Source organism: Amia ocellicauda, chromosome 15 (assembly GCF_036373705.1).
Source record: "Amia ocellicauda isolate fAmiCal2 chromosome 15, fAmiCal2.hap1, whole genome shotgun sequence".
Classification (NCBI taxonomy): domain Eukaryota; kingdom Metazoa; phylum Chordata; class Actinopteri; order Amiiformes; family Amiidae; genus Amia; species Amia ocellicauda.
In genome coordinates this window covers 26,559,727-26,587,506 of record NC_089864.1, presented here as the reverse complement: position 1 = coordinate 26,587,506, position 27,780 = coordinate 26,559,727, and the positions used below count along the sequence as shown (strand labels likewise).

The following is a 27,780-nucleotide window of genomic DNA, read 5'->3' as shown; positions in this document are numbered from 1 at the left end:
AGATTTTTCTTACGACAAGGGTTAAAAATGCACAGTTTTGAAGTTTTGTACTGCTTTTAATTTCTCCCCTTTTCCCAAAGGACTACAATGCACAGTTAGTCGCTACATTTCCATTTCTTGTTTTTACGAAAGATAATAAATTAAGGCTGCAGAATTAAATGGTAACTGTGGTCTAATCCAGTTCCAGGATTTGGTGTTAAGGTTTTTGTCTTCAGTCTGGGTTCATAATCCTTGACCGCCCTCAGATTCCCAAGTTTTTAGACAAACAGTTCATCCCAGTGCTGTGGAGTATCAACACGTTCTTGTAATTATGCATGTGAAAAGACTTTTGTCTTTTTTGAATAATTTGATCTTAAAAGTGATTAGATGAATCTTTACCTGATGCTCATTGTGCTGCCATCAGATGTATGGAAGACTTATTTGAAACTCTCAATCTGTTAGTATCTTAAACTGCAGATTCCCTTGCATTTTTTTCTTTCTTTTGATAAGCTGTTATAACTGGTTGTGTAATGAATGTACCACAGGCTGAGGAAGGCCTTTCTTGGGGGTGTTCTGTTTACCTTTTTTTTTTTTGTCTGTAAATGGAACCAAAAATGCCAAATCCAGCTATTCAGATTCATACGAGACTTGGATAAATTGTCAACCTCCCCTTAGCTGATTTTCTCCCCCTACTGGTTACTTTAGTGAGATTTCCTGAAATAAATGCTGCAGCTAATTGTCTTTTCTCTTAATATTCAACTTTTAACTTGTCTCTCATACTAACCAACTCTCCTTTCAATCCCATGCTGCCCTGGGCACAATCTTGTCATCTCTCAACCAATAGGATGATGAGGAGGGCATTTGGGCATAGCCAATCAGATGCTCTCACATGCAGCCATTTTGTTCGAAAGGGTGAGCACCTTTTTCTGAAATGAAGCTCAAACAATCCATCCCCTCTCCTACCCTCTCCTCCTCCTCAAACCAATCACTTGTTTCTTGTGATCGCTTTTTTCTTTGCTGGTCTTGCCAGCTCCAGTTTTGTTGGTGGGTTTGCCTCATTTCACTGTGGACTTTGTGGCATGAATCAGGAGTTGTCTCATCACTGCTTTATTTTTAATTGATTTGTTTAATGTTGGGCTTTTACACAGGGTTTGCAATTAAACAGCACTCATGTGGGATTGCTGACACCAATCAGACCCCACCTACTTTGTTGGTTTATTTAAGTATGTATCGTTACTCTTCTCTTTCCAATCCTTAACTGATTAAATGTGGTCCTCCATGTAAACATAATCAGAATGACTTCAAAGAAAAACCTCAGAAGGGTTTAACTCCTAATAACACCTCCAGGAAATCTTAAAAAAACATTTACTCACATTTTTGAATAAATACAAGTCTTTCCAAATTGAGAACGTTGTTCTGGTGTGACTTCAATATATGAATGAAATATAAAAATATACTTATGTACTCTTATTATTTTATGAACAGTCTCCATGGTAATCAGAGGCTATTATTGCAACAGTGTAGTTTACTTTTAGCTGAGTTTTTTTTTTTTTTTTTTTTTTTTACCTCTGATGAGTTTTTAGTCACTTTAGCCTTGTTTTTTGGCATTTCCTAAACCAGGGAACTTAAAATGTTTTAAACAGATGGGTGTGGGGAGCTCTAAATAATTTTGACATTTCAGCTGAGTTGAGCATCTGCCCAGGCATATCTTTAACATTTCATAATTCATATTAAATAGAATTCCGTGTCCAATGGTATGAATGAGGCTAAATTTATTACCAGTTAGTCCTGGAATCTATTTAATTTATATAGCATTTATTTTGTGAAATTGTATATGATGGTAATAGTATTTGTATCAAATATTTTTATAAACATCTTCGAGAGGACTTAGACTTAAGAATCAAAATTGCTGGTCTCCCAAGTTTTTTTTTTTTTTTTTTAATCAGAATATTGACACACCTTCGCTTGACAAAGTTTTCTGAATAAGCTTGAATGGCTGAGAACAATTTATATATGTATTCCAGAATTATTTGTGTAAAATCAAACATTCTGATTATTGTTCTTTATAAGTCTCAACACTTTCCTAGAACCATCAATGTTGTAACCACTTCATCAGTAGTCAGTGCATTTAATTATTTAACGTGTGTTTAATACTAAACCCTGTTTTCTGGCCCATCAAAGAATTAGTCATTATTTTTGTGTTGTGACTGTTGGTGGCATGTTTTATGAATGTACAGTTGTTATAGCTTGCTGATTGTTCTGATTTACTGGTCCTTTCTCCCAAATGCTCCACCCCATGATGATTGTCTTCTGTTTGGTTTGAAAGCTCTGAAACATTCACCATGAGACTGATGAAAAAATAAATACTTTTCTCAGATTTAGTCTTTACCTGAGGTACCCATTCAGGCACATTTCTACTTTCCTGTGCAATTATTTGGCCTGCTTAATACGTCTATATTACTTTATGTATTTTACTGTACCTGTGGAAAGGGCTGAGGAATTCTCTGAAGCTAGAAAAGAAAAGTTTTTGTTCTGTGTTTCTTCATTTTCCTACTGTATTGCCTTGATCAGAGGTCATGATTATATTTGATGTTCACTGAAGACACATACCAGCTGATTGGTCCAAAGCATTTTATAAAGACAAGTACACATCAGAGCTTACTGCTGCATTGCACCTTGGTTTTGTGTAAAGTGGTTAGGTAACTCACAGTGAGTCAGTGGCAGAGCCAGGGTTTAAATCATGAATCTACTGGTAATGAGGCATTTTCCTTAACCACTGGACCACCAAGCCTCTGTCCACAGTGGTTTACAAAATGGTTTATTCTGGGCTGCACTCATCCACATGACTGTCAATGGCAATTGCACTGATGGTAACATCAGCCAGAGGAGCAAGATTAACCATTGTCAAAGTGTTTGAAAATTTGGCATTATAGCAGAATACATAGAACAATATGGGCCTTTATGTGGAATAATTAACATGGATTATCAGAGATTGTCTTTGAAGTCACTGCAATCTTGTTTTTTATATTGTTTCTTATTCTTATTGTTTTTTGTTATAGCTTATCTGTCAGCAGACTCTTAATGTAAGGGTGTTGCTTGCATTCATTGATTTTCATTTTGCATGAATAGATTTTCATTTATAAACCAGACGTTATCTTAGTTATCTTAAACTGTACAATGGAAAACTCAAGGAGATTTTGTCACTGATAATATAATTTGTTTTATCTACAATAACATTTTGAAGGCCAGCATCACAGGTTTAAAAATTTACTGAAGTTCACAGAGTGCAAATAAAACCTTATTCTAATCGTTTGCTAGTATAAAGTGCTGCAGATACCATAATATTGTCTCCTGCAAAGCATTTAACAAACACTCATAATATGCATGAGTAAAAACATTGTAGGAATAACATGGCAGTATCCAAACTGAATGCTTTTTTATTTCTCAGGCATTGGTTATTTTTTGTTAAAAAAAAATTTAGGGAGTAGGGGAAATTACAACAAGAAGGGAAAGTTGGTAATAGAAAGCAGCAGAGTCGAGTTCGTGAAAAAGGCTAAAGAAAATGAAATTAGAGATAAAAACAATCACCTAAGAGAATAAATAAGATAAAAATAAAAAGGAGGAGGATGAAGCATGCTTTTAATCCCGTGGCTGAAGTGTTTGAATGTTTTCCACCTTCCAGTCCTGATTGAAACCGGGAGCGCTCCTGTAGTATAAACTCAGTTCAGCACTACAGCCAAGAGACAGAGGAAGCTTACTTAGAGAAAGCCAATCTGCTTGTATCTTGCTTCCTTTATACATAAACCGCGGTTCCCCGAGGGGGAGGGTAGGAACCTGCAGAGCTGGCTAGCTGGCAAGAGTAAACAGTACTTAAATATCATTATCTGGTAGAATTTAATAAACTGCGGTTATCCAAATAGTTTGGATACTAGAAGGCACTGGGTTTGTAGCCAATTTTGTCCTCTGTCGGTCTCTTCAAAGCTCTTTGCCTGGTGCTGCTTGAGGTGAGAATGAACAGGCTGTCAGTCAGGCCTTATTGCTGCTTTCCATCTCCACTGCAGGAAAAACTGATCTCGTTGCAGTCATCTTCACTTTACTTTGTGCCTCTCGCAGTCATTTTAGCCGTATGTTACCAGCAGTAATAAAAATTAATGGCAGAGTTATTATTTTTTGAAGAAAGTGTGTGTTTAAATGCAAAAGAGACACAGAAAGCAAATTTCAAGTATATAAAGAAATTAATTGAATGGTAAAAGAATACACAGACTACACAAAGAATGTTGGTTAATATCCACAAGAGATGAAATAAATGAAACTCTATCACTGAGGGAAAAGGAGTGTGAATGGAGTTCCATATTGAACCTGAACGTTAAAGAAAGTACGATTTCTACAGCCTTGAGGTCTGAATACAGTTACATTTGGTATTCTGAATCGGTCAGTACGCAGTTTCAAAATATCTGTTAAAGCACACCCAAAAATATGTTAAAGTCATTACTTGGAGAAAAAAAAACCGATATGCTAAAGTGTAGAAAAATGCCTTCTCATTTTGTTTAAATTAAACAACTTGATTTTAAGAATTAAAGAGAGCAGCTGTGTGTAATTAGACAATTAAATTGTCAAACATTTTTTGCGTGTGTCATATTTTGAAGTTCTTTTCAACGTGTCTTTGTAAATAATTCAAGTGCAGGACAGAGGCTGGCGTCCAAACCTGTGTCTGAGTGCGCTATCTTTTAGTGCCTGGTGAATGGTGTTTATTTAGCCAGATCTATGTCTTCTCTTATGGGCCTTGACCTGTAGGCTGCTGCTTCTTTTTCTGGCATCTCTTCTCACAGGAGTATGGTCTGATACTGCAGTGACACACAGCTGTAAAAACCACAGCATTCCAGATTTTGAAGATTCACTTCATTTTATTTCTAAAGACACAGTTGTTAGCAGCCGTGCTCAAGCATATATTTTGATCCGCAAGTACAACTCCCTTCTCAACAAAAACAACTAAATCAATTGTCTCCTCCCTTTTTCATTCTGACAAGCACCTTGGATGTTTTGTCCCATGACAGATGTGAGACTAGCCATTAGTAATCGTTTCTTCCCTGGAAGTGAACCAGTTTTCTCACGGCAACCTAGTGTTGTGCCGTTCTCATGATTGCATTATCCGCTTTACATGTGTGTCCATCTAAGGAGTGCAGAATAAAACTTGAAACTGCATAGTTGGCGTAAGAAAGCTGGGGGAAAGCAACCCAAGAGAGTGAAGTGTATGGTCAGTACAGTCTTACTAATAAACTGTAATTAGTTTCCCCTGAAAAGCGTGCGGTGATAATGCTCCAAATGTGCCTTCTCGCTGTGCATTCTTTGAGGCCTACGCTCTCAGAAACAACAAAGTGATGCATCTGTGGCGCATCAGACCAGCTCTGGGACTGACAATCCCTGAGGTGTGCGGAGCCTCACTCAATACATAGCTGGGTGTCTCAAACTCACATCCTCTGTTACTGCATCTGCTGTAACCCTGTGTCTGTGGGCTCTTGTCATTTCTACAGGGATGCTTGAATGAGGTGTGGCTTTAAATAGCAACTGTCAGCATCCACAGTCAAGTCACGCACCTGTAAATTAAGTTTAGTTAGTCACTTCCTCTTACTTGAAATCCCAATTTCTTCTCTGCTTCTATGCTGTAGCAGAGATGTGTCACATGTTGCCAGACATTCCCTTATACATGTGTGGTGCAAATGTGGCTCACTAGATAGAACCACAGTGTTTGAATTTTAATATTAGGGTATCTTGGGTGGAAATTATTTTTGTTGTTTTTATTAGACATATATAGCTTATATATGTATATATAAGCTCAGCACAGTCACTCAGCACAGTCCCCAGTGACTTAAGTCAGAGACAATCCACTGTGATAGTGGATAGTCAATAACTATAACGTGAAAATAAATCTGAAGGTATAGAGTTTACACAGTGACAAACTGAGCTAAATCTGCATATATGTAGTACATGAGCAGTGTCCTTGTCTCACCCAGCTGTTGGTGAAATGTGAGAACCCAGAAGGAGGGGTACAAATAAAAACTGAAGGGATGCTTGACTGAAAATTAAGAAGGAAAGCAAGCTGAATTCTGCCAGTGGGAATGCTGTTATACATCAGACTAACAAGCAGCTAACAAGTACATTTCTGAGCAGCATTCATAGAGAATTCAGTTATGGATTTACATGAGTGGGAAACGAGTCTTATCTGACCTACAAGTTTGTTTCCCTTCACCTGAGCTCTCTGCCAGAGAGGCAGTGTGACGGCAGGCAGGCTTCAACAGGGCCTGTGACAGACAAACGGCCTCAGTACAGAGTGGCTCACAGCTTCTGGTTTCTGGTGAGTCCAGTCACAGGAAGTTGACTTTGAGAGCTTCCAGAGATCCAGGTCTTCTACCAGCTCAAAAAACAAAACAAAACAAAAAACACTCACCATGCGGCATGAATCAAACGCTTTTTATCTCTGTAATTCCAACATAACAAATGAGGAAGATTTATTTTGCTTTCTTTATGAAAGGCTGGTGCTGTTCTTGCAGCTTTTCAATTCCAAACATTTAAAAGGCAATGTCAACATTTCAGCCTTTGACATGTGAGCAAACCCCACCCCGCCCCAACCCCCGTACTTTTAATTTTATTTTTTCAAATCCCCCAAAACCACCACTGCTTCAAGCCTTGTTAATTCGGCAAGTTCCAGCTATCACAGTTGTTTTGCATTTTGGATGAAGATGCTTTTCAGGTTTGTGAAAATGTTTTTTTTTTTTTTTTTCTTTTCCTGAGCATGAGTGGTACTTTCAGATTCTGTAAACCACAAGTTAATTAGTTTGCAGTCATTAAGAATTAGTGCAAGACAACACGTTAATTTCACATTTAACATTTCTGGGTTTTTTTGTCACATAATCCTAATCAACCCTCCATTGCTTTGTGTCAGGGCAGGCACATAACAAAAACTACTCTAATGGCATAACAAGCATACGATTCAAGCATAACCTGAAACAATTTGTTTTTGGATCAGTTTAGTACAATTTGCTGAAATTTCTTAAAACATAACCTGTCACTGTGTTGGCTGCTTCAACCATAGCATGGCTTTTAACAAAGTTGAATGTTGAGATTTAGCCATAGAGGAAAAAACAAGACGTTGGCGGTTGTGAAACACTTTAAATCTGCTCTGTGTTTTGGCATTGCAAGTACTCAATTTTTTTTTAAATGGGGTAATAATATTCCTTGCAATTACTTTCAATTACTCTTTAATGAAAGATGAGTGGCACCATTTGTACACCTTGATCGTGGGTGAAAGACCCTGTTCACATACTACATTTTTGCAGGTTTTGCATTTTCTCTGGTTCTTCTCATGCCTTCAGCATTTTGCCAGCAGGCCTTTGCTAACAAAGTACAGTAGTTAAAAGATACCGATAACTTGTTAAACAGTATTCCAGAATCCCTGTCAGAATGTGTCTATCTAGTCAGTTCCTCATCTGGAAATCCACTACTGCCTTAAGATGCGAAATCTCACTGGTTCCTGAAGAAATTTGATCATGGATCTGGTCTTAGTATCAAGCCCAGTGGGATGGCTGCACAATACCTCACTGAAAGGGAAAGCAAAATGCCTTTGATTTGTCCAAATGTGTGACTAAGCCAAGTGGAGGCTGAGTAAGATGATCCTTATCCTGTATATCATGTGATTATGTGGAGCAAATCATAAATAAATAATATGAATAAAGAATGAGAAGTAACTGTCAAGACTGAAACAGGCTGGCAGAGTCTCTTTGCATCCAACAGTATGTAGTTTGAGTCGCACCTTTTATGGAGGCCTGTTGGTGCTCAGAGAGTTAAAGGGGTCTCTGCGGCAAAACCCAGGCTGTTCCCTTCATATGTATAATAATAATAAACTACTTATGACTGTAATAACTTCCAGACCAGCATGTAGGAAAGCCTTCAACACCACAAATCAGTGTAGGGACTTAGGAGTCTAGGTCGCCTGGTTTAAGACTGATAGGAATGAATCTGCACGAGTCCACATAAGATCTTAAATCTCTCACTTCATTTGGCAGTTAACTAACCATGGAAGGTGGAGGCAGTAGAGCGATTCATTACATTTGCAGCACTTTGTTACAAGGGGTATCTTGGTATCGCAACATAATGTAAAGGTATTACGGCTACATGCGAGGACACTCTTCTAATCTCAGGCTTAACTGCATAATGTCCTTTTATCCACAGAGCGCTTTCACTTACATTCTGTATCACATCTGGTGGCGGAATGTTTTTTTCCCATGGATTTGTGTAACCTTAAACTTTGTGTTATTTATTCAGTCCTCCTACAGAAACCTGACGGGGTTTATAGTGCCGTTTCTAACTTAGAAAGCTGCCATATTCTTATACGATTGTTGGCATTTCTACTGATGTATGTGTGGTTGTCCCTGGTCCTGGAGAGGGTCTTATAGTCTTGCTTCTGTCCATGCCTTTAATAGATACATTACTCAATTGCTAAATTATTGGTTTTAATTTGGTCAAAAACCTCACTTGTTTCTGAAATTTAGTAATGGATGTTTTTTGAGAGACCTACACAATCTGCAGGGTGGTGGCTCTCCAGGAACCAGACGTTTCCTGTGTTCAACTTTGCACCTCTCCGTCTACAACTCCAGCAGCATTGCAGATGGCAGGCTGTATGAATGGCATGGCCAATTCTGTTTAAATGCTCAAAGATGATGAGCCCAGGGAGCGAGTGTTAAGAACACACAGTGGGATGCTGTACACTTGCAATGTGTAAAGTGAATGTAAATAGCATTGACACTACGGTAGGTGGAGTGCAAGTCTCAGCTAAGTTTAAATGAAATTTAATAGAAAAATAAATGTAATGCATAATACCTCAGGGTTTTCCTTCTCTGCATTTCCAGGCAGAAGGATGGCTCTTAGATTTGATTAGTGCTTGTTTTGATATGTAGGACCTCCACTGAACTATTTCCCCTACTTCAGATTGCCATGACATACAGTATTTAACCTTTGCTCATGAACTCGTAGAGCCTTAAAACAACTATTATGGTTGCCAAATTAAGCCTCCATCCCTCCTTCAGTACAGCAGATAAACTTTCATCTGGAATTCTTAGACCATGGAGACAAGAAACTAGGAGTCTTGCCAGGTTCCGGGCAGGTAAATGACAAAAGAAAAGGCTCTGTCAGTGGTTTTGTTATTCATACTGCCATCTTGAATACACTTCTGTATTTGTCTTGTTTTTGTTGTTTTGTGTGCTGCTTCAAGCAATATTTAATAATCCTACACTTACCAATAACTTTTCTTAATTACATAGTCTATGTGGTATATACAGCCACTATTAAATCATTGTAAATTAGGGTGGTCTAGGAGCCTTGCTGAGTTTAGTCTAGTAGTAGTTTGTGTTACCTTGTTTTTGTAAAAATATATTTTCTTTCACTCAAAACCTTAATTAAAAAAAGGCAGGTTGCATTTGGGAACTTAAAAACATAAAAACTTTACGTATCTGACATGCAAGCCCCTTCCTTGCGAGGGGGGATATTAATGTAGTTACTGATTTTTGTTTATTTAGGATGTAATGTCTTTCTAGTAACATTATCTATTACTTATTCTGGATTATTATCTCTGATCAACCTCTGTGGGGCTATAGTCCTATTCCCAGTTTGCTGCCTGTCAGAGTTCAGATTAATTTAACCTAACCATCCCCCTCAGCTGTGAAAGCTGAGGTCTCAACCCCTCACCCTGTAGTGTTCAAGGCAAGTTTCTTAAACACCTTCAGCCAATCGCTGATGATTATTATAAAAACTGCTCTTGGCCAAGTAAGTGAGCATGGTGAGAATGAAAACCAGAAGCACCCCTAGCTCCCCAGGCCCAGGCTTGGAGACTTACGTTTAGAGTGAAGATGCTAATTAAAGATCAATGCATCCAATTAATTCCACTGCAGGTCGTCGTTATAGCCAGCCCTTTAATTATGTAATTGAATGCGTTATCAAGCATGATTGTGCCACAGTCCTGCAAAACACTGGATCGGATGTTACATTATCTTTTACCACCTCTGGCGTAGATATCCTCATCTATGTTATTGTTAATGGGCCAGTGTAGCTCTCCATCTGTCTGTAGGTCCTAGCCTGAGTGCTTTAATTGATTTTCATTAATGGTAGCAGCAGGAACAACCCCCAGAAAAGTTGTTTTCTCTGTAACCAGTGCAAGAAGCGTTGCAAATCTCGCAAAGGCCATGTGGTGTTGATACTCAAACCCACACTGTGCCGTTTTCACATCTGGATCCTCTTTTGTCAAACGGGGTAATAAGGTGCTTTCTTATTGGTTTCGGCGAGAGAAGGGACAACTTCACCTGCCCTATCATACAATATTCTGTGCAGCATTATTAATGGTTGTTGTGGTTGCAAACACTGAAGTTCATAGTTCAATTATGTATGTAAAGCAACTTGGATGAGAGATCTTGGATAAATCAACATCTAATGAAAAGGTAATTTAAGTAGAGAGAATCCTGGTAATTTGAGTAGGTCAAAATCAAGCACTTTGGTTTGGCTGCTTATGATGACACTGAATTGCATAGTTTTGTTGTAGTTTTTCTGTTGTTATTTTTTCATCCCACATTCTCATGAAGAGTCCTGTCTGGGAATTTATGAGGAATACTTCCATTAGTGACCTAGAATTAAAAGACTAATATTTCATTTGGTTAATCAGTGGCTTGGCAGGGAAACTTTCAAACAGACAGACCACCATTAAATCATGGATGAGGGAACTTGGCATTGAATTATATTTTAGATCCAACAAAACAGGCACTGGATAAATATCTTCCTTTTTAAAATGTTTCAGCTACAAAGATCAGGCAATTATAACTTTTTCCTTAACTTATTTTTCTTAAGATAAATATTTTTTCATCCTTAAAGAGGAGCTTAATCGGCATGATTTGGGACCTGACCAGTTTAACCACATTCTAATGTTTTGGGGTATTTTGGACTTCTGAATTGTGAGTAGGGCATTATGTGTAAGACTGTGGAGGCTATGTAGAATATGGGAAAGAAATGTCAGTCTTATTGCATAAAGTAGGGTATAAATTTGAATCTCCATAGCTCACACATTGTTCCATGACAGAAGAGAGGTAAAGCTTTATTTTTCCATGTCAGTCCCTTCAGAAGGCTGATTTGCAGAGAGAGAAAAAGTATTCTTTACAGAAAAACCCAGGTCAGGGTCACCATATGTGAACTAGATGCATCAAACTGTAATCTCAGTGGCAGGTTCACACATGCATTACTTGTATATAAAGAAAACAAACTGGTTCTTTAAAAAGGTTAAATGAGTGTCCCTTCATATTTTCTACCTTATTGAGTAAGTAGACACTAGCCTAATGTTTTCTACATCTTGGTTAACTTCCATATCATAGCTGTCACAAGATGGTTTATTGTCATATTGCAAAAATACATTAAATTATTAGAAATGTACCCCACATGGCTTTTGTAAGCCTTGTTTTTAAATACCTAATATGTTGAGATAGGGAGATTAAAAGGAGATGGTTTTAGTACCTGGGGGAGCAAGGGGAAACATTAGGGAAATGTTTACTTGGTTTTAAACGGATCTTAGTTTAGGAGTTGCATAAAGATGCAGCTGATGCTAAACTGTGGATGGTTTAAAACCAAAGGAATCCATTTGATTAGGAGACCAATGGACAAACGAGTTGTAGATTGTATTTCTTGTTTATCTATGAAGTGATTTTAGATCAAGATAATTCAATCAAATTCCCTGTGCATAATGAAAACCAGAAATGGCACCATCAAAATAATTGCAGTTGGAAACTAAAATAATAAACATCAGGAGATGCAGGCAATATCAATAAGTGCATGCGGTTATTGTTTTATGACAGGTATGTGAGGGATCAGTAAAAAACATAATAGGACAGTCTATCTGGTCTCCAGCTCAAGTTCAGCTCCATCGTTTCCTTGCAGAACTGCAGTGTGCATTTTCATAAGGATCATGTTTGTACCTCTAGGGCCTCCTGGGTCATTTTAGGGATGCAGTGATTAATCGGGCTGAATTAAAATGACGTGAAAGTTTTTAGGGTTTTTTCTATATTCGTGATTAAACCACTTAACACAGAACAAATGATCTTTGGAAATAAAATGTTCACCGAGATAAGGTTACAGTGAACACTGCCTTTTCAGATTTACAATCTAAGACAGGAAATGTTCTCGGACAAAAAGTTGTTCTGCAGCTGAAGCTACACAGTGCTGCGGCCATGAGGAATTCAGGGCTAAGCAAACAGAGGAGGCTTAACTGACAGAGGGCATGAGCACCCCACTGGCAGAGGAGGCCGAAACATTGGCAGCCAGTCATTTTATTCCTTGGTACTGCTGCCAACAGCACTAAAGTTGCTGGAGTAGGCAGGGTGATGCTTTTTGAAAGAACACCAGCAAACAAGGGGTGGGCTGGTGCTGGGTTGGGGGATGCACAGCAGCATTTGTTCAATCTGTGAACTGCCTTTTATCCAACTTATCAAATGGTCTGTCTTCAAGTCTTCCTCGTGTGAAGAATGTCCGGAAGATAAGAACAGTGAGAAAAATGATGCATCAAAATGACACTGATGAGAAGCATTTGCCCAACAATACAGATAGGGCATCTTTTTATCTCTCCAGTTAGTTTTCTGGAAAATACTTTTCTCTTTCTTTGCACCACTGCACAGATGTATGGTGTGTCTACATTCATGTTAGGATGCAAATGACCCCAGCAGGTTCTGGAATGGGGAATTCTAACGATTAATAAGACACTACAAAATGAAGTCTCCTAACAGTCTAAGCTTTTAACAGATAACAAGAGGTTTGATATGAAGATGACCCTCAGGGTGGCCAGCACAATCCAGGCTCGGTGCCCCATGAATGTCTTGCATGCTTTTTGTGCCTTCAACAGTAAGCATCCTGTGCATTCAGTTTGTGTTTTTGACTGCAAAAAATTATACTGGATTGCCTAAATTATTGGGATTGGCTTCCCTCTCCATAAATTATGTAGAGGTTGTTTTGGTGTGCGCTGACATGAATTTTATGATGAGTTCCCATACATCTGCTAAACTGATAATGCTTCACTTCTGTACCGTGGTTCAAAAAGAACAGTTTTGAAAACAGTTATTTTTGAACCACAGTATTTTTCCTATCTTTGAGAGGATCTAGCCTTTGTGCCTCTTCTCTCACTCAGAGAAGACGGAAAGAGACGCACAGAGACCAAAGAATCAGGCCACATGGGGAACATGAAACTATTTAACATGTCTGTGGACATCCACCACCAGGAGGTCTCAATCTGCTTCATAGTGGATACTACTTAACAGCTCAGTTAATGGTAGGTTTTACTAGGCTGGGTTCTCAGAACTACTGTGTATTTCTATTTATAATAACACAGACTGATGCCAACAATATCAATTGTTATATCACAGCAGGAACTTTGGTTGTGCAACTTTTATAATGATTATCACCTCCTTGTAGTACTCTCATTAATGTCTATAAAGCAAATTTTCATTCACACACACACACACTGGGAGGCGGGGGACATTAAGTAGTTTTCAAGTAATTTTAACTTTTTGTATTCATCACTAATCTTTACTCAAACTTTGTGATGTCATTTTTACATCAGTTCTGACACAATATATTTAATTCACAGAGGTTTAGGATTGTAACAGCCATTGAATCTAAAATCGTAACAAATTTCCAAAGGAAGCAAGTGCTACTTTAAATCAGGAGCCTTTCCTCACAGATTTCTTTTTTTTTTTTTGGTTAGAAAAAATATCACCATTGTTGCTAAATAAAATGTATGTAAGTGGGGATTACTCCAGGGTGACCTCCAGTCAGTGATTTCTATCCCTTAGCAGTAGTAGGCCTCAGCACTTGAGTATCCGTGAAGAGTACACCAGCGCCAAAATGTCCGGAAATACGCCTTAAGAAGGATGGTTTTGCTGCGTTTCCCTGGGGCTGCTGAATAGTAAAGTCTTCTCAAGGGACAACTAGACTATGAGCATCTGGTATAGCTGAGCTGCAAAGATCCCAGGGGAGAGAAGCATTTACAATTTATTTTTCTCCAGCCATAGACAAGGCTACCATTAGACAGACTGACGGCACTTAACCTAGCGAGGGCACCTCTTCAGGCCTGCAGAACAATCCCCCGTTTCACGGCCACAGCCCCCAGCCTGTCAGTCACAACACAGCATTCCCACATAGAACGGCTCTCCCAGCATCTTCACCCAGAACTCATTTTTAATCCTCAGACAAATTTGAGTTACTGAAGCAGCCTTATTCCAACTGAAGAGCACCCTGTCTATCTTACAATTCTGTGAGGAGACTTTATGCACATGTTAAGACCACTCTTATTTATTTATGTATTTATTTATGTATGTATGTATTTATTTATTTATTAATTCTTTAGGAAAGTAAAACAAGTGTAGACGTTTTTCTGGAAGTCCTGTACTGCACACCGTGTGTATTTTGCATAATCCGCTGAAAGCATGTGTTCATGGATGTTCTTTTTACTTCCAATATTTTTGACTACAAAAATCATAATGTCTTTGCAACTGAGCGAACAAGAGGCCTACCAGTCTACTGACAGTGCACATGTTCTGTATTTTCTGCAGGTCACTATGCTAAGAGTGTATTCTGCTTTAATGTTGCTCAACTGCACATGCCAGTACTGACTGATTTATATTAATATGTTGGTAATCTTTCCGATTTTCAAGCTGAAAATTGTGAAATTGCAAAAGTGAATAATAATAAAAACAGCTTGGTAACATGACTCTTGCAGGCATAGCCGTGTGTGTTTGTTGGACAGTAATAGATGTCCATCTGACCCCTGCAGCTCCATTCTGCCTGCCCCCGGGGTTCTTCTCAGGTTACCAGGAGTGACGATGTAGTGACAGGACTGAAACGCGACCCAGACTGCCTCCTTCATTCCCGAACGGGAAATGTGTCCTTGACATTAGAACCTTCTGCCAGTTCCCCGCTCCATTCCTTTGCCTTCCCTTTCTGTTCCTCTACTCTTTTCAAAGCAGCATGCCATTTTGAAACTGAACTTATTTTTTCTTGTATCTTTATCATGAGCAGCAGCCTTTGTTGATCCACTGCTGGATGAAGGCCTCCCCACTTATTTCCACCATTTAGTATCTAATTTCAAGATGACGCCAACAAAGCTTCTGATCACATCCTCCCATGTTCTCGATGCTTTGCTTCTTGGTCCTTTTTCCTCTCTTGGGATCCAGTCCATCTTTGAACTTGTTTTCTTGCAGTGTGTCTGGCCCATTGCCATTTTAGTTTCTTCACTTGTTCAGTGATGTCAAACGCCTTTTTGTTTGTTCTGCATATGTCCCTCCATGCTTCTTACTGTCATTTGGAGTTCTTTTGTGTTTTTTGAGTGGCCTATGTACAACACAGAGAAGTAATGAATTAATCAATTAATTAGCTAATCAGACCAATGAAGTTGACTGAAGCTTGGTTGGAATAAAAGTAAAACGACCTGGGAGAAATTGAGTTTCAGACCCCCTGCTTTACACCATTGTCAAAAGTGACTAGAACATGGCAGCTCCAAAAATCATCAGGGGTTAATACCAAGTTATCCTGTTTGTAAATCCCTTTTGTCAACTGCTAAAATAGTCTGTAGTGTGGAGAATAAGTATTTTTTACTCCTGGTAACAATATTAGTTATGGGAGCTAGTGCACAACTTTACACAAGTATACTCCATTTTACAGTGGTAATGAAAACAGATATTGGAACGGGGGAACAGAAGGGCTCTCGCATGACACACGGTATCAGCTGCTCAGAGGTTTTGTTTTTCTTCTGATCCTCTGGTCTTGTGACTCTACTGGAAAGAAGGCTAAAGCCCTTCAATGAGCTTTTTTGTTGCACCTTCTCTTTCGGTTTTGCTCACTTGCCTTGTCTTTTCAATGCCACTTTGACAGCCTACCTTCCCCCTTTTTTCCCCTTCTTTACAATTAGGCCCCAAGTTGCGCTTGAAATGGGTCACTTCATAAAACTTCTTTGATGAAAGTATACTGCTACTGTATATCTTGAAATGGTTCACAGGATTTTAACCAATTCAGGACAGTGTTCAACCCTGAGACCCCTCCCTCCCCTTGCACTTGGGCAGTTTTTTTTTTTTGACAGGGCCAAGTATTATAGCCACCTATATTGGCATTAAAGAGGTCACTTAATACTAGGGCATCCGAACTGGTATCATTACCCACTTCTCTCCGAGTCACAGCCCTGATACGCCCATCCTTTGGGGGAAATTCCTGTCCCTGAGAGGGTATCGTGTGGCCTCTGATTAAGTGATCAAAACGTGTTGACTTGAAAGCCTGCTCCTGTCCCATTAAGAACCTAGTGGTATGAGGTCAGACAGCGGGCTCTTTATTTTGGGAGGCAGGCTGCTGCAGAAGTGGAGGGCTGTTAGTATGTGTGGCAATCTCCAGAAAGCAGCGAAGACAGTTTCTTAAAAGAGGGGCCGATAACAGGGAATGGACAGTGTGCAGGGGATTGGCTTTGGGAAGAAGTTTGGTTGTTGAAGGTTTAGTGGGTAGACGATCAGGGATTGAGGCCTGCCTTATATGTACAGTATGGACACGGATCAGCAGGCTTAGAGGGGTGCTGCCTTCAGCTTAACCTCAAAATCAGATATCTCCCCAGATTCACTAAGGACAGATGTGCGGGGGGGGAAACAAGGAACCGGGAAGAAATCGGAACTTGTACTTTCCCAATCCTCTCCCAAATGAGCTACAGTTTGTCTCCAGGACTGCTTTGTATATAATTAATGAAATGCGTATGACAAAGTACACTGCATCAGTGAAGTGAATTCCAAATAATATGGGGGCGGGGGGGGTGTACACACTAACAAAAACAAAAATCAAAGGATCACACTAAAATAAGGAAACATGATTTAGACATGAATAATATCAGTGAGAGAGTTCGAGGAAATTCAAGGTTACATAAAAAAGCAATTTGGGTTTCCTTTCACATGCAAGAGAAGCATGGACAAATCTGTCGCTTTGATCCTGAAACAACAGAAATCCAAACCTACCAAAGCAATGGATAACAGCATAATCAGATTGGTTAGATATGGGGATTTATGATATATCAGTGTGTCTTTGCTAGGACATAGCCTGGATCACTTGCAGTGGCCTTTTTTTTTTTTTTTACAGTTAACAAGCCGTGACTGACAAGGAAGAGTCTGGATGGCATAAGACTCTTTATCGGTACATAAATGAATAGCCCTGCGGGATGCTGTTGACTTTGCAATTAGCAGGCTGATATGTGTGATTGGGGAAACATTGATTATAGTGCATGACTGGAAGACACCATTCTCCTGGGTAGTAGAGACCAGAGCCCATTGAATTTCACTCACTTTGAACTGCTGGAATAAGATGCACTTTTCTCCTGTGGAAATTCAGTAACGGTCATTCATTTCATTTAGTCTTTTAATTGTATGAGAGTAGTTTTAAACCTTTTTGGACGGTACTTAGTTGTGTTGCAACAGTTTCTTAATGTCTTTATCGCTGTCCTTCTTCCCATGCCAAGTCACAGTGATTTGAAAATGGTTTGCTTATTTTTTCAAGCCTCATTGTTAAATGCGTCCCCATGCTGGGAGGATTTGTAAAGGCGAAAGCTGTAAGTCTTTAAAAATACACTTTTCTGGTTGGAAGTGCTTGTTTTGTGGATAGTTTCCTTATTTCTTCTCTCCACTGTATTACAACCATTATTCAGTTTTCTATGAAATATCAGTTATTCTGATCAAGGACTTGAATTCAGAACCCGATTTAAAGATATACTTACATCCTTATTCCTCTGAACTGCGTCCCAGGGAACATTGTGTAAGCTTGGTAGCAAACATGAACCTTGCTCTGATGTGTAACAGTATTTCACCGAATTGCCTGCTCTGTGTTCTGCCTGCCTGTCTCTCAAAGAGTGCTAAATCACGAAGGAGATGGAACTGAAGACCCAATGACAGGGAACCACGGGTGGTTTGTGCCCTGTGTTTCGTGGTATGAGAGCTAGAATGAACTCCAGAGTGGAGTGACGATATTAAAGTAGGGCCTCCATGAGCCTGTGACCACACTTGCAGCACTTGCAAAATCCAAAATCCCCTCAACATGAAAGGTTAGGACTGCGATCTCCTGCTCTTCCAAAGTGCAGATGTGTGGAAGGTGGGCCTTGGTAGCAAAGTTTGTTACCAGCAATCTCTGTACTTGCAAAGTGGGGTGAAAGGAGGGAAGGGCTGCATACTGTGTGGTGTCAAGGCAACCTGTCCTGCATCTTTAACATGTCTCACAATACGAAGTTTCATAAGGCAAACCAACAGGAGTGAAGCCCCGAAGAGGAAAGCAGTGTCCTGTGAGCGGCGCGGGTCTCTCTGTTATTGATACCCCGGTCCTGTCAGAGAGGCACAGCGCTGGCTAATTGATTCCAGAGCTGGGCGGCTGGCGGCTCAGAGGAGACATTCCTCCCGAGCCCGCTTTGGAATTCTCTGTTTCCCGAGATACACCCAGAGGCGCGCGAGCTCCGCATGCCAACAAAAACAGAATAACACTCTCCCCTGGAAAAGATACATGCAATAATAAGAATTAATAAAGTGTGCGGACACAAATGTTACGTTTGTGTCAAGGGTTTCAGACCAGAGTAACTGGATTCCCCTGTTTTGAAACATATTTTAATTGGATGCTTGCTCTTCCAGAGCTCAAATAAAATTGCACCCTTTTGCAAAAAGGAGAAATAATAATAATTCAAAAAGGATTACTATAACTTTGCGTATGTTTATTTGCCACACTCCAGAGATTAAGGGTCAGGTGTGAAATGTTCTAACCTTTGAACCCGGTGGTCGTGCTGTAATCCATCCCACTGCTCTAGATGGAAGCTTGGCAGGACCTCAAGAGAAGCTCTCCTTTAATCATTCACTTCCTTGCTGAAGCTCCAGTACTGAGGCGGAGTGAAGTGAGCTGAAAATCTGTTGATATTAAAGATTGTGTAATGAGTTTGTAAATTGACCATTTTAGAATTATGTTGATTATAATATATAATCCTTATCATCATCAGCCTATATCGATCCACTGCTGGATACATTTCTAAATGTACCTCCTTTACCCATTATTTATTAAAATGTGTGTTTGTTTGTGTGTATATCTATATATATCTATATATATATATATATATATATATATATATATATATATATATATATATATATATATATATATATATATATATATATATATATATATATATATATATATATACACTCACCTAAAGGATTATTAGGAACACCATACTAATACTGTGTTTGACCCCCTTTCGCCTTCAGAACTGCCTTAATTCTACGTGGCATTGATTCAACAAGGTGCTGAAAGCATTCTTTAGAAATGTTGGCCCATATTGATAGGATAGCATCTTGCAGTTGATGGAGATTTGTGGGATGCACATCCAGGGCACGAAGTTCCCGTTCCACCACATCCCAAAGATGCTCTATTGGGTTGAGATCTGGTGACTGTGGGAGCCAGTTTAGTACAGTGAACTCATTGTCATGTTCAAGAAACCAATTTGAAATGATTCGACCTTTGTGATATGGTGCATTATCCTGCTGGAAGTAGCCATCAGAGGATGGGTACATGGTGGTCATAAAGGGATGGACATGGTCAGAAACAATGCTCAGGTAGGCCGTGGCATTTAAACGATGCCAAATTGGCACTAAGGGGCCTAAAGTGTGCCAAGAAAACATCCCCCACACCATTACACCACCACCACCAGCCTGCACAGTGGTAACAAGGCATGATGGATCCATGTTCTCATTCTGTTTACGCCAAATTCTGACTCTACCATCTGAATGTCTCAACAGAAATTCCAGTCTTCAACTGTCCAATTTTGGTGAGCTTGTGCAAATTGTAGCCTCTTTTTCCTATTTGTAGTGGAGATGAGTGGTACCCGGTGGGGTCTTCTGCTGTTGTAGCCCATCCGCCTCAAGGTTGTACGTGTTGTGGCTTCACAAATGCTTTGCTGCATACCTCGGGTGTAACGAGTGGTTATTTCAGTCAAAGTTGCTCTTCTATCAGCTTGAATCAGTCGGCCCATTCTCCTCTGACCTCTAGCATCAACAAGGCATTTTCGCCCACAGGACTGCCGCATACTGGATGTTTTTCCCTTTTCACACCATTCTTTGTAAACCCTAGAAATGGTTGTGCGTGAAAATCCCAGTAACTGAGCAGATTGTGAAAAACTCAGACCGGCCCGTCTGGCACCAACAACCATGCCACGCTCAAAATTGCTTAAATCACCTTTCTTTCCCATTCAGACATTCAGTTTGGAGTTCAGGAGATTGTCTTGACCAGGACCACACCCCTAAATGCATTGAAGCAACTGCCATGTGATTGGTTGATTAGCTAATTGCATTAATGAGAAATTGAACAGGTGTTCCTAATAATCCTTTAGGTGAGTGTATATATATATATAGATATATATATATATATATAGATATATATATCTATATATATATATATATATATATAGATATATATATCTATATATATATATATATATATATATATATATATATATATATATATATATATATATATATATATATATATATATCTATATCCCCATTGAGATCTGTACTCCCTTGCTAGCAATTATACAATACAAGGGACATTTCAATTAATAGGTGAATTCCCTACCTTATAGGAAAACCATAGCTCACTTCTGGAAATACAGTATAATTCCTTACAAGCGTAAGCAGTATTTCAAACTTTAGGGCTTCAGATTTTCTTTAAATGATTTAAAAATATTTATACAAAGTCTGCTCTTTTCTGACCCCAAACGTAACAGTGATGTGGTGATGAATGCAGTCTATCTCTTCCACTTACCATTGTTACTTAGTCAGAAAGGTTGCTCTGATGAGCTAATTGGAGCTCTGTGCCCTGTGCATTTCTGTAGAACTGACTCACTGAGACGATTTAATTTGAGAGCAGTTACACGCAGCAGCACAGTCGACTTTTTTTTTTTCTGTTCAGAATTTCTCCAGATGTAATTGGTGATTGTGTTTCAGAGCTTTCAACTTCACTGTTGCATTAATTTGTATTTGTTCCCCAGCTTTCTGTTTCCCTCTACCCTCTCACACTGTTCTGAAGTGAGTGGTCATCACAGTTGGACTGTGAAATGTTTTGTTATTGTTTCCTATAATTTTTTATTTGCTTTTTGGAAGACCTACAGCCAAAGGTGTGTGACCAAAATCATGGGCTTCATCAATGTGACCAATATCTTGTGCTTTTATACTTATTCATGGTTTAATATGAATTTTTAGCTCTACTGGTTTAGTCACTAGAACATACATTTCATAAAGGAGCAGTTTCAAAAATGAGGAGGTAAATAAAGCTTTAAAATGATGTAATTAAATAAACACTGCTTTCCATGCAGCAATAATAGTAGCTTACTGCCAAAAAAGGAAAATGTACATCATAAGCATAGCTGAATAAACTGAAATATAAACAGCAATGTAGAACACAAGCTGCTTTGAATATCTGTGCATTTTTAATCATTTAATTATCGCCAAGTTGCTCCTATCACCTGTGCCTGGCAAGGTGCAGTGCACCAGAGTAAGTCTTTAGTATGCTGGGACACTACAATGGTGGAAAAAGCTCCTGTTTCTGAAACCAGGTTTGATTGGGTGTCCAGCTCTGATCCTGTAGAACCACAATCTAGAAGGTTTTATAGTTCGACTTCAAATCATCTATTTTATAAAGTCTTGGAAATATGTAATTCTAAGTCATTAAACACGGATTTTGATAAATTCTCTCATTTACAGATAATTATATAACACACAATTGAATATCTTTCAGCCCCCAAGGACCAGATTTAGCTTAATTGAACAAGTGATTGCTTACTGAATAATTATGTTTTTGGGAATTGATGATTAATTAATGAGGAGCTCTCCAGGACCAAAGAGAGGACAACCCTGCTGCCGTGTAACATGTTTGGTTTATTGTTTGTATTGTTGATTTTTTTTTGGTCATTTGGCAATAGTCATAGACTTTGTTTCCAGAAAACCTTTGCCTTCAGTGCATTCAAGAGTGAAAGCTGTAACTGTGTCCACTTCACACTTCACAACTCGAAATCTGTGAATGACAGAAAACAAATCCCATTACCTACCGCAATCCACAGTGTGCCTCTCAGCTCCGAACGGTGTTGCCTCTCTGATTACTGTTGGACTCCTTTGTTCTACCCTCTGTGTTGAGAGCCTCACTCAAGTTTTCAGCCATCATGTTTTGTTTGTCCTGTCTGATCTTTCACCAAAGCAGAAACCGAAAATCTAGGTGATTTCCTTCCATTGTCTAAAGTAATATAAAGTGTCAAATTCCCCCGAGTGTTCTAAAGTGTCTTCTTCCCCACCCCCCTTGGTTTAGATCATCCCCCCTCTTTTAGATCTCAACCAGAACCGCAGTAAATTGAAGCTGTACATCGGACACCTGACCGCACTCTGCCAGGAGCGTGATCCCCAGATTCTCCAAGGTTTAGCCCCACCCATCTCTTACCACCACGACGACCGAGCAGCTTGGGAGGACGAGCTGCAGAAGATGAACCTGCAGCAGGTGAGACTTCTCTCTGTTGCTACAGTAACCTCCCTTGAAACACTACCTGCGTCAAAGCAGCTCAGGCTAAAACTTGGAAATTGCTCCCTGTTTCTACGCCATAAGGTAATGTTTAATAATAATTTAATAATTAAGCCAGTATTCAGATGAAATCCCCACAAATCTGTGTATTGGGTTCTTTCAGTGTCATTGCATTGCTTTTTCTCCAATGTCTTTATTTTCATTTCAGTTTAATGGGCTTTCACTTAATGGCCTCATTTTCTGCTGTTTTTGCAGAAGAAGCCAGAAAGCCACTCATTTTTAATAGCTGTGCAATATGTAACTGACTAAGCAACAATTTGGGAAGAGAGAACTCTGGTTACAAATGTGCTTCCTCTGTGTGGTTTCACGGTAGTTTTAGATCCATTTTCAACCTTTTTGAAGACAGAAAGAAGCGATTTATAAGTCTAAATATGTTCACTGTATAACACTGTTCCTCTGGAGAAAAAAGGTGATCTAATTCTGCCAAAACCATTACAATACTCATGTGTTTTGTAGTAAGTGGGACTATCACGCTGGCAGGTTTCTGGCATCACAACATAGTATTGAATAGAATTTTTCATGTGGGGTATGATGACAACTATTTGGCCAGAGAAGAAATATGATTTTTAAAATTTATTTTGCTGTGACTAAACTTTGTCCAGAATTTGGCACTATATCATAGAAAATGCATTCTGTTAACATTTATGTTTCTTTTGGAGTCAGTTTTAATCAGCAACTGTATTTACAAAATGAAAACCTTTTAGACTATTAAAGTTCAATAAAAACTATTTATTTTGCTTATCTTTTAATTATTAACTAATTACATTTTGGAGTAAATTATCTACCTTTGTTAAAATGTAATGCGAAATGTTATCATAGCTCATAAGCAAGACCACTGGTAACTGGTCACTTAGTAATTTGTGATGATATTTGTATGGTGAATCCTGGCACCTTGTTTTAATGCATTGAGTGTTTCTTCAGTGACTTGCTCCAATGCTCAATGTAAATTAAGTTATAGTCCAGGTCAAGGGATGTCAAATATTAGATCTTCCCAAGATCTGGTACAACCAATTACTCTTAAGATTTAGGTTTCTTTGCTTATTATTGATCTATTAAAGGTGATTGTGCTAGCATAATTAATTGGAAGGTTACAGTCTACCAGTTTTATTTGTAGTCTTTGGTTCTGTTACAATATGTGAATATAATCGACATAATTTAAATGGGTAGTGATTAAGAATTATATCAGCTCAGGGTGGGTATATCAGGTCAAATGGCTATTTATCGTGTGATGTCTGGGTTCTTGTTGTGAATATAAAAAATGATTAACTCAGAGGTTTTGAAAATAGCTTACATTGTGTTTATATTTTCAAATTAATGACTGCTGTAAATGTGTCAATTTGTTTGAAAGAAGGCGGCGATACTGTAATAGTCAATTGGTTTGGCAAAATTCAAGAGTTTTATTTTTGTGCCTTTTATTTGTTTGTTTGTTTGTTTGTTACAGCTGTAATTTCTAGCAGACATACCCTTTTCCACACAGGCACTGTCTCTTTTAAAGACGTGCAAAAGGTCACTTTTGTCTGCCAGGTAGATTTTGTGGGATTTAGTCACTGAAGCCCACTTTGGAAACGAAAGCTTTTTTTCCTCATTTTGTCAGCAATTCTTTTCAAATGTATTTTTTCGACATTGATTCCTTAAAACCGTAACTCACTTTTAGAGCCCTGATTGCCACTGCACTGCATTGATGCTCAATAAAGTACACTTTTGCAGGGAATGTCAGAGCCCATCAGGCAGCTGTCGAGTTTCGTGTTAAGGTTTTTGTGCAGAGATGGAAAATCGATAGGATTTCAGGCACTGGGGAGGGAAAGAAAAAATAAAAATCAGTGAAGTCCAACTGGCATTGTTCTTGAATGGAAAAGTTAGTGAGGTACACTTAACAATGCCAGCTGAAATTGGTGTTCAGAAAAAGTATGATGAATCTGCCTTTCAAGAAAACAACTCGTTTGTCTATATAAATCTGAAGATGTCATGGGAAAAAAGGTAGCACCCCCTTACCCAGAATGCCCAGAATCTGGCTAAGGTTAAAGTTAATTCATTTCTGATGGGCTCTGCACTCCCCACTCTCATTAGAAACAGCCTGTATTTGTAGAATTATTGAAACTGGATGGATATGTCCTGACTACAGTGTTTTTGGAACCTTTAAAATCTATTGATACTCTATTTACCACAGTTCATAGAGGCGTGAGAAAACCCAGTGCTTGTTTAATAGTGCCGCAGCTTGGCATGGCTGCACAATGTCCCTGCAGAGAGAGCTGTGTTTTCATTCATGCTACCACGATCCTAAGTCCAGCAGAAGCAGAGCCGCCACTAGGCGCCAGCGGTCTGTTCCAACACTTCCAGTCCTGGAACGCCACTCCTGAGCCCCATAATAGGTCACTGATCTCCCAGGGTGACAAAACACAACACTGCATAAATATCAATCTCAGCCACCCTCTACCCTCACCCAACCACCCATCCACCATGGTCTCCATCTCCATCTTCGCTTTCTAGCCTGAAAAAACAAGGACAATCAAGACTGGACATGTCCGTTATTTTGTTCTGCTCTAAAGACCATAGCAGCTAAGGAGAACTATTTCCCCCTTTGTCATGCTTTATTATTTTTGTATTACTCTTTTCCTCTGAGAAAGACCCCCATACCTTTGCTTCTGTCCCCGTTGACTCCAGGTTTAGGGTTGAGTTGTATGCAGCAGGTCAACGACATTAAGAGTGTCAAGTCACTGCTTACATCTTCTGCAGGACAAACCCCAGCTTTCCAAATGCAGATGCTCAATTGTATGAACCTCAGGCGTTTCCAGGGCATTTTTGCATACATATTGATGCTTTTTCCTGATCATAGTGGCATTTGCTAATTTATCCTGTTTTGTTCTATGGTAAGAGACATAGGGGAGAGTCAAAATACTCATTCAAGAAAAGCAATTCTTAAAACAAGGGGATTTGAATTCAAAGGACAAAAAACGAAATAGTAAAATATTAATTTCTTAAGCATCTGGAAAATAATGCAACAACCTAATCAGGAAAGTTGAGGGTGGATGTTCTTTGGAGTTGAGACTTATTTGAAATAGTTTTCTGTATGGCACAGATAACCAAAACTGGAAAGGGTAGGCTTTAGCACACTCCCTATTGGGTAGTAGACCACTTTTTGGGCACTGCTCTGAAAAATTGGGTGAAATTTCCTGCTTCATTAAAGTGAGCACTGCAACCACACGTGTGGAAATGCTGAGTCTTATAAAGAGGAATGTGTGTATTATCCTACATTACACAAGACGTTTTTGGTAATCATCGAGCTTTCGTTAGGAAATACCACTTTGCTGAGCCTTGGGCATTGACAGCACGCTTTCACTGCTTTCCCTGTTGTGCCATTTTCTTCATGGTCATAATAAGGTGGAGTTTTTTTTAATATTTGTTTCAAGGCTCGTAGAAGTATACATGTACACAGCAACTGAAGACATTAAGGCATTTTTTGTTGTTAGGTTTTTAAATCTCCTTCAACGTTTCTGCATACATGTCATGTGTAAAAAGCAGCAGCTCTATTTTTGAGAGAGGAAGCCAAGAAGAGTGATATTGCACATTTAAAGAACATACACCTGACACTTGTGTGTAAATAGTTTTCTAATCTTTATATGTACGTTTGTGTTTTTCTGGTTTGTTTTTATCTGCTTTCTGCTCGCCTCTGATACCCAGAGTGTATGAAGATTATTTTATTGTTTAGAGTCGTGGTATGCCTCTACATGCCTATTCTGCTTTTTCTTATTACGAGAGATTTTACCGAGCAACCAAGGCATTTAATTGCTTTGCTTTGCTTGTCTGTACTGTGCAGTCCAGCGTACTGCCAGTGGTGTAATGTTAAAAGCAGGTGAAAGACAGTTTTTCGAAACAAATTTACGCTTTGGTTATTGTTTTATTTCTTTTGTCATCAACTTTCATTTCCATGGTTGTACATTTTCTTAGTCTTTACCTGTGCATTTAACGACATTATGCCAGTGTTTGAGCAGCTCTTAGTTTCCAATAATTGGAACGTGTCTCTGTGTTACGCTGTGGTTATGAACAATAGAAGTTGATTATTCCAACATTTGAATTGTGGTGGTGTTGTATTGCTAAGGCTAATTATTAAAATAGATTTGTTATTTTATAAAGCAGCACCCAGCAACTTTCTGCTCAAGACATTTGCCACTCTAGACTCAGGGGAATAAAAGCTGTTTTGTGGAGTGTATAGCAGTGTGCTTTGCCGCATCATAATTTAAACTCTCAGGAGAAGTAATGAAATAAATACAGTGAAACCAATTTTGTTTTCGTGTTGTGTGTTTTGATAATTGCTCAAGGAATGTCGGTGAGCAATCCACAGTTTGTCTTGTCAAAGTGGGGCCTTTTACTGCTAAGTGGAACAGCCTCCTGTCTTTCCTGTCTCCTTCTCCCGTCTCCCGCTCGGCACACATTGGGCACACAGGCCCTCCGGTCTTCTCCTGGAGAGAGAGTCAGTGGAGTTTCGGAGTGACACTTCCGGCTTCAAGCTAGTCTAGGGTATAATTACTGTTAAAAGGACTCTGGGGAGAGGAGCACATGAGACCAAAGTTTCAGTGATGAGAGTGCTTTCAATTAAAGTGTAATACTCCTGTGTGCCCTCAATGTAAGGCCTTTTCTAGTGCAGTAACTAGGCAACATGCTTTTTTTTCTCATGTTTAGCTTAAAATGTACAGTATCACTATATTGCCATTACTATATGACCGCATTAAGGGGAAATAAGCCGTGTGCTGCTCTTATTTTAGTTATTTGATTCGCCATTTTGAGACTAGGACCAAAGTTTTGTCTTCTCAACCTTTTTGGTTACCGTGAATGTTGATCAAATCTCGAAACATTGTGTCACAATCTTTAACTAATTTGGTATTTTCTGATTGCTTGTTAATTAATTTGGATTTTTGTATTTAAAAAAGGAAGATTAATCCATCAGGTTCAATACACCTCCGGGACAGATGAGGTCAGTGCTTACAGTCTATTCCAGGACTATGATCCAAGCATTACATTCTGTAATTACTTAATTCACCTTGCAGCTGAAGATCGATTATTTAACCAAGAAAAATAGCAAATTCTAAGTCGGTTACCCCTAATACACAGTTT

At 39.0% G+C, this 27,780-nt stretch overlaps 1 protein-coding gene across 1 annotated transcript in view; it reads left to right on the top strand.

Annotated features, from left to right (window-relative positions):
- LOC136771956 (ELKS/Rab6-interacting/CAST family member 1) overlaps positions 1 to 27,780 on the top strand; it is a 315,148-nt gene that overhangs the window by 263,031 nt on the left and 24,337 nt on the right. The window contains exon 17 of the mRNA XM_066724547.1: positions 22,405 to 22,590. Coding sequence (XP_066580644.1) covers positions 22,405 to 22,590 — 186 coding nt within the window. The remainder of the gene's footprint in view (positions 1 to 22,404; positions 22,591 to 27,780) is intronic.